The 12,469-nt window shown below is 34.6% G+C and overlaps 1 protein-coding gene across 1 annotated transcript in view; it reads right to left on the reverse strand.

Moving 5' to 3' along the window:
* LOC113497872 (vinculin) overlaps nt 1–11,819 on the reverse strand; it is a 36,552-nt gene extending 24,733 nt beyond the window's left edge. Inside the window, exon 1 of the mRNA XM_026877633.1 lies at nt 11,651–11,819. Within this exon, the coding sequence (XP_026733434.1) occupies nt 11,651–11,707 (57 nt within the window). The 5' untranslated portion in view covers nt 11,708–11,819. The remainder of the gene's footprint in view (nt 1–11,650) is intronic.
* Nucleotides 11,820–12,469: the final 650 nt, after the last annotated feature.

Consider the following 12,469-nt stretch of genomic DNA (forward strand, 5'->3'; position numbering starts at 1 on the left):
CAATAAGCCAAAGGCAGTGTGTGTGTCCATACTTTCTCCGAATCTGCTGAATTAGTAGAGTATCTACCACAAACTAAACATGTACTAGAACAGATAGGATTTTTCTCTATAGAAAAATCCTATTCGGAGATTCTACGCAGACATTTGCCGAGATACCCGTTTTTACGTATTTATTTATTGCAAAAATGTATACAGTTATAGAAATGCATCCTTATCCTAGGTATACTATATAATATAATATACTATATAATCCGCACAAACGTGTAGTCCAGTCCAGATGATGACAATACTATTTCCGGAGAGCCGTAAACCGCGTCTCAATGACAAACAGGTGAATTCATCGACGTTTTCAAGTATACTGAACAAACCCGTCCTTGTGTATGCGATTATTATAGAAATAGATCATGTCAGTGCAGTAAAGGTAATAAAAATTTACTTCATTGTCAATGGTTCATTAAAATAGCCAAAACAAAAATTTATTATAGAAATAAAATAAACGGATATTTTTCATATAGCCTTACATGAGTTTAATTAATGTGGGCAATTTGGAACGATGAAATTTAGTCTCCATCAGATCAAAAATAATTAGAACCATACGAACAAGTAGGAAGATAGATCTCGATGACTTGCAATTTGGGCTAATGGTGATTTAATGCACGGATTGCACGGATAGCCGAGTGTTTGAGGTCATCACGCAAAACCCACTGAACACGAAGTGTCGCGGGTTCGATCCACGCGTAGGACAAGCATTTGTGTGATCCACGAATGCTTGTCCTGAGTCTGGGTGTCTTTGTGCATGTGAATTGTATGTTTGTTAAACATCCCGCGACACAAGGATTAAATGCCTTAGTGCGGGAGTCGCTTTGTTTTAAAAAAAAAAGATGATCAACTATTTTATTACATTTTCCCATCGCGTCCGAAGAAGTGGGAAAAAACTACGACAGCACTGAGTCACAACGAGGAATATTTAATTAGTAACATCTTTACTGTCTCCACTGCTAATATATTAGATTATGAAAATAACGTTGCTTGGCTCACAAGACAGGAAAACGGCTAATTGTTAAAGCCGGTGCAAAACAAGATAGGGAGTCTATTAGAGCTGCCTTGCTATTAAGGATGTGTAGCGACGTATGTTTTTAATAATTAAAATACTACTTTCACCTATAGAGGTCCGAGTAAGAAACATCTTATATTTTACATCCATTGTGAAAACGCAACCAAATGATATGTAGAATCAAATTAAGTCGTAAGCTATAGAAAGTGAGTTATGGCTTGTAGAGAAAAACAGTTACAAGACATAAGGCGATAAGGACAAATGAGAGGAAAAGACACATAAGAATCTATAAAAGGCCAATTAGAAAGAAAAGAAATAAATCAAATTGTATTAAAATGCCTTTACAGATATCACCCACGTAAAAAATATGGCAAATAACAAAGTGTTGAACGGTGTCGTAATACTGTTTATTAAGACCACGGCCACTGCCACGCGTGGGCGATAACCATATGGTGACAGACAGATACACTCACATTAGACAATGCTGGTGTTGAAGCTTCGATGAGATCGAGATAAAATAGGCTGAGAAGTGAACGCTTAATTTGGGAAGATATAAGTTAACAATTAAATTAAGTTGATGGCATGATGACACGCGGATCTACCGCGTGTCACACTTAGGTACTAGAGTGACCAAATAAAATCTGCTCTAAAAGGCCCACTTCACGAATTTACGACTTCCAAAGCTTCGGTACGACTTACGAGAGAAATGGCGATGGTTGGATGGAATGGACGGTTAAGCTTGTCACCACTCCTGCTTTGACAACCACGACGATTCTCCTAAGAGTGACACGACAAAGAGTAAACGAAGAAAAATTCAATTATAATTGAACTTATAGAAACTTGGGTAGGTAAATTGATAGGTTACCGGGGGACCGAGACTTAAGAAAATGAGACAAATACCGGTGAATGATTCTATAGAATCATTTTCATAATATTAATTTACAAATAACATATTATGTTAATAATAATTTGCCTAATCGATGATAAATAATTTACCAGTTTGAAAATAACAGAAATGTAACAGTAAACCTTTTGTTTCTGATGAAAAGCAGATTGTATCGAATACGTAATCAATTTGAAAGTCGGGAAACGTGCCCAGAAGGCTGGCTGCATTGCCACGTTGTATGGCAATGCTAATTCTTTGGCTGGTCTATATTTTGCCCAAAGAATTAGCATTGCCATACAACGTGGCAATGCAGCCAGCCTTCTGGGCACGTTTCCCGACTTTGGCAGGGATGAGGATATCTTTTTTGACGCTTTGTAAATAATGCATATTTTTCTTTTTATATTATATAGCTTTCAAAATGTAAATATTAGTTTAGTTTAGTTCCTAGATACTACTAATTTTAGATGATTAAGAAGGTTAAATATAATTTGAAAGTCAGGAAAGATTTTCCAAATTACTAAAATGCACACTACGTTTAAGATACTTGTCACATTACTCATTGTTTACTTACTCCGAAATATTTGCCAAAGTAGGTGGTCCATGTAATTGAACCTTAGCTGCCGGAATAATAATGAGTTTGAACATTTCTAAACATAAGGTCATCTTGACTACTACTTGACGCCTACCGCATTGCGTAAACCGTTTAGGAGCCCCCGCAGACAACAGACTTTTTATCAATAGTTTAATCAGTTTGGTGATCAGTACGAAGACCATATTAGAAATCACTGAAATGTTTATTATGCATAATTATAGTATAATGAAAAACCGTGTGTTCAGTTGATTCGTCGGATTTTGTTCCTTTTTGTAGGTAGAAGCTTTGTAGATTTAAATATATAATTAAATATAGTTTTCATAAGGAATTATTGTTAAATGTCATAGATCGTTTGACAGCTTTGCTTAATCACGCTAATACAATGTCCTTATCTGCTCTAATAATTCATACAATATTAAAATTAAGAGAATTAAGTTCTGATCATAAAAGCTTTTCACATTGTAAGAATACATTAATTAGAATTGAAAGGATCAAAAATCAATTCAGAATATTTGAATCGACTTTTTATAAATTATATAGATCTAAATAGGAAATGCAATTATTACATGTCTACCGTGTAAATGTATCCTATTGTTTTAACTCAACGTTAAAGATATAATCAGCAAAAAGGCCCACTCATCCATGAAGATCCATTAGCAAGTTCTATTTAACTGGAGATATAATTTATAATTCAACACACTTATCATAACTCTTGCCGTTCTTATTTTTACATTCAATAACAAATATGTAGGCCACATCTAACGTAATGGAGGAGTAATTTTATACAGTGTAAATGATTAGTATGGAATCTTTGAATAAAATCTACATCATCCAAGAGCTTACAGTCAGGGGTTAGAAAACTGGGGTTACATTATTATCTTTAAGACCAGCCCACCATGCCTGGCCGTCTTTTCAACTCCTGTGAGCCAGGATCTAGAATGAAACCAACGAAAACCATCGACACACTTAAGCTCGGTGTCGACGACGAGTAGATAAAACGATGAACTATCTTGGAACGGGAAGCAAAGAGAGTAAAAAGATGTGATAAACATTATTATCTCACTTGTAAAATGAGGCAAAATATGCGATTTACAATACCGGCCTTTAAACACCTCACAGCTGGACACAGGTTTCTGCCCATAAATAAAAGCATCAAACATTAGATTAACAAGGGCAATCAGCAAATAAAGTAAAAAAACTGACTACCTCTTGGACGTGACTTGCACGTAACATCTAGCTTCCTCAATAGCAACATAAGTACCTCATGAGCTCATGACACAAGTGTTGGTCAATGGTCATCCCATCTCCCCAAACGGACAGGATTAATTCAAATTGAACAGTTCATTACATGTAACGGCATCATCGTCGAAGGCATCCAAACATCGTAAATTCCTCAATCGAAGAGGTATATCGTGTATTTATATTGCGAGGGATTTTATGGCTATATCTGCCGAGTGCCGTCGTTACTAAAACGCCATATTGGTGGATTAATGGCTTTATTGGTAAGTATGTAACTATCAATCACGGATTGATTTATATTGAGAAGTTGAGGCTTATGGCACGAATGGTCTTTAAGATATCTTGTGTCTATTCTGATGTGGGTGTCAGGTTTACAAAGTAATATGTATCCCTAGTGTGCCACCTTTATTAAAAAAGTAACATTTTTTTATTCAACTTATTCTGAAAATTCTGACCTCTTATTATTGCAATACAGAACTCATGATAGATTTGCTTATTGGATACTTCTCGTCCAATTTACTCGATATTAAACAGCTTACACCCTTTTCGTGTCAATTTAACTAAAGCGACGATCAAAGGGATTTCATTAAAATAAACCAACAACAAACCTTCATTTAACGCATTTACAAATCGACGCATTCGACCACTAACATAAATTGCCATTAAAACGAAAATAAAAACAAAACCGTTACGAAATGGTTCCCGGTCGAATCCAAATTTAAATTTAGGCGCGAACGGAGCGCGCGAATACGATAACAAACGGCCAGCAGTGAGTCAACGGTTAAATATAGGGATTGTATGAATTATATCACCTGGTGGCTGGCAACACTCGTTTGTGTACATGCTACTTTGTACATGTGTGTTGTTTACGTGATAGATATTAGCGAATTACAGACGAAAGCAAATATGTCTCATTTTTGTTTTTGCAAATGTGAAGTAAGCAAACCCTGAAAATCGGCACTGAATCTTTTGAACTATGCCCTTCAAATCAGGTCAAGGGTAATACAGTAGCATCTCTGGTTACATAACTTAAGTTTTAACAGTAATCACTCAACAGCAACAAACAACGTTTAATTAAAACAACACAAGCTATACAAACTGACATCTACTAGAGAAGGTAAATAATTTGGAAAATGTTAGTCATAATAGCTATGACTCAAAATATACATAACTTCTTAAACCAGAAATATTTAGGTTCACTGCTCCTAAGTCAGTCAGACTTTATCGCTTATTACGAACTTCGAACTATCTTGAAATATATTAAGCGGCTAATTTATGTATTGAGTCTGTGCAACGCGTCCTAAGTTGTTGAGTGTGCACTTAATCATCGTTTCACTTAGTGGGCAGATGTTATAAATGTAAACCTTTTTTTCTTTAGGTGCACTTGTGCTAAATTTTAGTGGCCTGAATAATTTCAAACATGTTTTTGTCGTATAGAAGTTGCAACGTTTGCAAAATTCATAATTACGTACGTAAGATAAAAACAATGCAGTGGCAGTCCGTTTGTCAATTTTTTTCTTTAATTAAAAATTCGCCTTGAACAATGGTCAATCACCTGATTTAATCATAAATTCATTCATTAATACTTCGTTCCTGCAGGGTCAGCCGTCGATTAAATATTTCCAGTTCTTCTACAAATAAATTTTACAAGTAGTTCATTCCTTTTACCTTCCCCTTCCACCATACATTTTACCTCGTCATCCTAGGTATCACTATTATAACAAGTAAGGTTGTTATCGAACAATAAGCTTACTCCCAGCCTTTTACTTGCAGAACCACAAGGAACAAAACAAACCTTATTTCTTCCTTTTTGCAGCATTCAAATTGAGTCATGTATAAAAGAGAATTAAATCTTTGTCCAAGCCATTGGGCTCGTGCAACACGATATAGCTATGGAGTACCAAGTCAGACGGTTAGGAGCAAAAAGGTCACAACGACTGGGACTCAGCTCAGCCTACAGGCTATTTTTAGAAGCGGGAATGCGCAGGATGAATACATAATACCTTGTCCACTTTCTTTACTATCAACAGTGTTGTTTGCTTGCTACGAACTTCGAATCACACTTTATGGTTACTTCGAAACAGATTTTGTTTGTTTTTTTGTGTCGTGGTGTTTTTCGTCATACTATAGAATTTGTAAGCAAGTTCTATATTAAGAAACATCGGACATATTATAATTTAAAAAACAGACCGTTGGCAAAATAATATCAATTATTTTGCCAACGGTCTGTTTTTCAAATACATCCAGAAAGAAATGTCTGATATCTTCTTTCTTTCACAAATGAAAGGATCCAACTAAATTCCCTCATTTTGTCTTCATGTTAACATTCCTAGAGATAATAAACCTCAGCAAATACAAAAGCAGACTCAGCCTTTGCACACTTGGGTAGTAAAAAAATCTCATTTCGCTCCCATATTTCAAAAAACAAGACCCTTTGTCTTTTAAGCCTTCCCACGATACAAAGGAAAGTACTAGACTGTGGAACTGGAAACAACACATTTTCTCCTGCAGTTTCGTTACAAAAACACAAGTTTTGGAGTAAGACAAGGCAAGAGTTTCGACACGGCGTCCTTGGCGTGACCATTAGTTCGGGTTCCCGGTCCCATGGCTGCGGATACAGCCGAGGTCGCGCACCTGCCCTAATTACTGCACCATGTCGAAAATATGAATGATGCTTCAATTCTAGGGGAATTCGAGTCAGGTTACTTTCATACATGCATAATACGGGTGTCGAAACATTTTCTTCAAGATTATTTCATTTAAACTGCTTTTAAAGGCTTTATATTGAATATATGGAAGGTAAAATTAGCGATGAAGCAAATAGCTCACATTAAAGCAAAAGCGATTTTTAATGCATAATTGGTGAAAACCTGGACCATTTCGGCCATTATTGTTCAATGCGGATCGACGACTGATTAGCCAGTAAGGAATAAATAAAAAACTGTTTCAGATAACATTGGAGCTTTGATTATGGACATCATTTATAACTTTTGGCAAGTCGTTGTAAGTATCTCATTATTCTCTACTTCATTAGTCTAATATCCCAAATTGTACTTTCACTCCAACTTGGACGAGAACAATATTATATTCTAGGCTGGCTTTATTCAACAAAGCTCGCTAACTTTCACAGGCCAGAAATAAAAAGCTTAGAATTTAAGTGAATTATTACCTAGGCTCGGCCATTATTACGCTAGGCTATGCCTGAACAACACGAAAGACTATCGCTGGCTGCCATATTTTATAATAAATTACCTCATTTTACCATGTTATAAATGGCGGTGTTAATGTTTATATATTTATTACTAAATCGTGACTAAGGCCTCATGGAAGACGGATTAAAAGATAATTACTAAGCCTTTATGAAAACAAATTTGGATCAGTTTGATTCTTTTTAAAGCTAATTGAGCCCTTTATTTTCAAACAATGTTATTATGTCGTACAGAATTTGAGTAACTGGAGCCAGATAGAGCTAGGAAGAAATTATACGTTCCTCCCAAGGTAGGTATGTACTCTGATTTTAGGCGTTTTTATTGGTTTTAAGGTGTAGTGTACCTAGTCATAAGCATTTTTTTTCCTACTTCACCGATTTATTCTGATTAGTTACGTTGCGAGTTCCAAGTCAATCGATTCCCAGACTCATAGAGCTTTATTGCCGAGTGGTTTTGCAGTGGAGTATACAGAAGTGGCTTTGCCCATAAACAACAGTCGTAAGACGTCTACGAAAGTTTTTGGTAGAAAAATAATAGAAATAATATTTGCGTGTTACTCGCTTTTCGTGTCAGATTGATCGAGATGATTACTTAAAAATATCAAACATTAACATAATTGCGTTTTACATAAAATAAAATAAATATTTAAAGGAGTCATAAAACACAAAAGGCAAGGCTACTAACACAACATAAAAACTAATTTATCTCAATCATATTTCTCATTTAAAGTACCGCAATTTATGATCCTAGTGTTCTTACACTTCCGACGTCCCTTCAGGTCTTAAAACAGATAATTTATGTCAATATCAGGGCACAATGTCAGCCGGCCATCGAACCCAAGACTTTACGGTTCACAACTCATAATAGAGCATTGTTTTTAGTGATGATTTTATTAGTGGTGATACCAAATAGCGTGCAGCTGGTGAATGTATAAATTATTACGTCCAGTATTCGAGACGAAACAATTAACTTTTAGTGACGTTGATGACCTCTTAATTATTATTTTAATGTTGTTTGCAGGCATTGTTTTTATTTCTCATGAAGAATAAACACCTATGGGGTACTTGCAGTATTATATCTTTAACAACATACAATCAACTTCAAATAAAAACTATTGAGACAAATTTATGATTTTTCATGGGACCAAGTACCATTCAGTACCCTTTCACGTATATGATGAAGTAACGAAATTGTTTCAACCAGTCCGATATTCTGAGGCAACAAACATTAACCCGACATATTTAAAACCTTTTCCTTTTTGAAGTTGGTTAAAATAATCACAGGATTCTTATAAGTATTAAAGATGGACGAAATATTCATCGCTACTACCTATATACACAATGGAATAGTGTGTATTTAAGTTTCCAACTCAAGTTAAATTGTGATTTTGATCCAAGTAGCTAAAATTTTCTATATGTGTAAACCTCTTAATACATATAAATATTTCAACATTATATCTGCAGATCACATGCCAATTTTTCCTTCGAACTGTTATTTATTATTTCTAAAATAATTCATTGATACAACAAAGATGGAACATAACACAAACCATCTGCACAAGGTTAGTCTGGTTGCAGTGTTTGTTTTTCAGATCTCACTAGTGCAACTGTTTATTAGATAAGATTTATACAAGGATTTCCTAGGACAGATAGAATGCCCAAGTCCTGATTATGCAAATAGTAACTACTGTTTTCTTTTACTGTTCAGTTGTCAATACTCTACTAATTAAACCTATTTTTAAAATGGAGAGGATTTTCTATTAATCTGAATGTTTTTTACGTCAGAACTTCAATGGGATGAACCAATTTGGCTGATTCTTTTTTCTCTAAAAATTAATTAACTTTCATTTGGTCCCATAAAAATTTAATCAAGTTTGGCTCTGTATTATTTGCAATTGGTAGTATGTTTATCTTCTTAAAACATATATATATCTTATAGCTAAAAAAATGTAACATTTCTCTATATCTCTTGCTGCCAACGGCTTTCCTTACCAGCCAACCTGTGCATATCCACATATTTATACAATCCTCATCTTGATGCAAGTTACAGTTACGAGGCATTTATAAAATTAGCATGGATTATACCAAATCATTTAATTAATACCCAATGATAATTGATTCTGACATTAAATGGGTGGACACTTCTATGAGTAACACTTTATTTTTATCAAAATATTTCTTATTTACTGTTCCGATAACCCTGAATTTCAATGATAAAGTAAGTAAACAGATACTAAAGTGCATAAACCTTGCACACCTTAACTTTAGATAAAAATCTGTCTTATTTATATTAGGTTAAGGTACAAGATAGCATACTATGATAAGTAAATTGTAGATCTCTAGGTGTTTGTATGGATTCTGTCTCTGTGCTGTGTATAAGGTCAGTGTAAGGGTCAATGCTAAAAGGTAGGTAGACCTCGATTTAACTGTATATGTAATCTCTGCCCAAGATTATCAAATTCAAAATTTAACATATAAGAAATGAAGATACATTTAACAAAATGAATTACTTTAAAAATATTACTGATAAAGTTTTTAAACTAACACTATTTAAAACTTCACCTATCATCATCCTAGCCTAACTAACTTGGGTTGGCTTCCAGTCTATTCGAATGCAACAAAGTACTAATTTTCTGGGAGAAAACTATCCGTAACAACTTTTTGAGATATGACTGTTATCAACAGCCGGGACATACAATTCAACATGCTTATTGTGAATCAAATTGTAGTATAGCCACCATGTTAAATATATTATATTAAAGAAAGTTATTTTTGTTAGACATCCTACAATTCGGCAAAGTCATCTTCTTATACAGTATTGCTACTTTAGGCCAATAACATTCAAGAACTTAATTTTATTTTAATACTATAATAACACCTGCTTCTTAATACCAGTTACTTGGAGCAGGTGAGTCAGTGACCATACTCTTGACAATTGTTTCTCAGTATTCGTAACAATGCCTGTATTTATCAGAAACACCATTAAGGCGTCCATTCATGAACTTTTATGAATCATTTTATTATTTACAGTAGGCAGTACAGAGCACCCACAATACCAACCTTCACCAACAAGATCCACCTTGAAGTAGTTTTACAAACGAGTATAGGTGTGGAATCCTTACATATTATAAAACAAAGTCCCCCGCCGCGTCTGTCTGTCTGTCTGTCTGTCTGTCTGTTCGCGATAAACTAGAAAAGTACTGAACGGATTTTTATGCGGTTTTCAACGATAGATAGAGCAATCCTTGAGGAAGGTTTTAGTGTATAATAAGTTTAGGTTTTGTGTAAACTGACGATATTACAGCGATATTAGTTAAACATGTCGGAAAAAATTAAGCCATTCGAGAGCTTTCATCGAGAACGCTGCCAAAACCTTTTGAGTTACAACAAAACAATGTATGGCGGGTTTGTACCTCTTTAATAGATCTACAAAAAAGTCCGCGGTGGTATATGTCTATCTTCCAAGGATAACCCACAATAACCATTTTTATGTGTTTTCTTAATACAGTAAAATTATTGGTTACTTACGAACCTCTTTTTAACAATACAGTATTAATCCTTATCCAAATAAATAAGTTAGATATATTATGCATGTAATATAGAACAAAATTGCCTTTTACACTACGCCAAAAATGTTAATAGGTAATGAGTTATCGTAATATTAAAATCTCCGCGCGAGAAATTAAAAATCGATGAAACGTAGCGAAGATATCGTTGGCATCTATATACTAATTGTACTATATGTATACTAATTACTATGTATGTACTATGTATGTACTAATTGTTTGTTTGAACGCGCTAATCTCAGAAACTACTGGTTCAAATTGAAAAAATATTTTTGTGTTGAATATACCATTAATCGAGGGAGGTTTTAGGCTTTATGTATATCATCACGCTGCGACCAATAGGAGCGAAGAAAAAGTCATAACTTATATCTTCTAACCACGCAGACGAAGTCGCGGGCAACAGCTAGTAGGTAATAATAGCTATATTCATGATATCTACTATGATAATGGCACTTGTGATAATATTTGGATTCTATCAGAATCTGTACACATTGAACTTTACTGATTCTGGAACTAAGCAATTCAGATGCAGCCCTATAACTATTGACTATTATAATATCAAAATATAGTAGAACTTTATTAAAGAGTATGGAATGTTTGAGGTGATTTATAACTTGGGAATGATATGTAGAGAAGACAGTACATTCAAGTAAGAAATATAATGTTAATAATTCTTCATTGGATTATAAACATATTATTTAGATGCAGGTGGAATACACTATCGTTCTAAAATTGAAATAGCACCGACATTTGAGAATTCGCTATAGCGGCCAGTTTAATTAGCCACACATCATAAACCGCCCCACAATACTCTCCTAGCCAGTAAAACCAAACAGCAACATATGATTCACTTAAACGTCTTTAATTTTCAAGGTTAACCAACATAAGTCACCCTGCTATACGTCCTATAGCAACTCGGAACTCGCATTCGGTCCCGCGACCAAATAAAGTCATTTCCTTCGAAAACCTCGCCGATAATCACTCCTATGACATAATACACCGATAATGTTGTACTAAACGAACACCGTAAACAATAATCTTCAAATCTTACACCTACACGAGAAACTAGAACGATTTTTCTATAAATAATAAGTTTTACGCTCACCTGTTGAGCAACAGGCTCCAAGATACTCTCGATAATTTTCGTGTGAAACACCGGCATCTTGTATTTTTGAGTCCAACACTTAATTACATTAGATAATAAACACAAATAACAATGATCTCACACAATAATTTACAAAATAAAAGTAACACAACCGAACGAGTGAAGAGACAGAAAAATACTGGCGACGAGTGGCGGACTAGAGTTGCGCCATGCTCGGTAGCTCACGGAATAGCTGTCAGTGTGAGATAGTGATAAAGTACCACTTTTATGTCACGTCTTTGTGATCATACCTTCAATAAAAGGTTATTTAAGGTAATTATTGTTTTGTAGACTCGATTTCATAACGAAACCTAAAAAGATATTTAAATCAATTTTACTCTCGTTTAACAGTGGTTTGGTTTAGCACAATACCCGCTTTACCTAGAATTCTGAGATTAAAACCACACCAGTACTGATTCATCATATTTATTTGTGTGCCTGGAAAGTCTGGATACAATGCGCTAGGTTCAATATGTTTACCTATTATCTCACTCCAATTGGAATCTAGTATTAGTTGGGCCAAACCGTATGCACATATAATGTGTAGTATGCAAAGATAATGTGCATACATACTGTTTGGCATCAGACTTTTTTATACTAGCTTAGCCTTCTGTATAAGGAAATAGTTTAAAGCTTGTTCTGACTTTGGTTAAGCGATAGAACTCCTGCATCATTAAATAATTACATCCCTAGAGTAGTAGCTTGCTCATAAATACCAATTTCCTGAATCACCTGCATTGTTGACATTCTGGCTTAGTGTTGCCAGCGAAACAAATATCT

The sequence above is a fragment of the Trichoplusia ni genome, chromosome 10 (assembly GCF_003590095.1).
Source record: "Trichoplusia ni isolate ovarian cell line Hi5 chromosome 10, tn1, whole genome shotgun sequence".
Taxonomy (NCBI): Eukaryota; Metazoa; Arthropoda; class Insecta; order Lepidoptera; family Noctuidae; genus Trichoplusia; species Trichoplusia ni.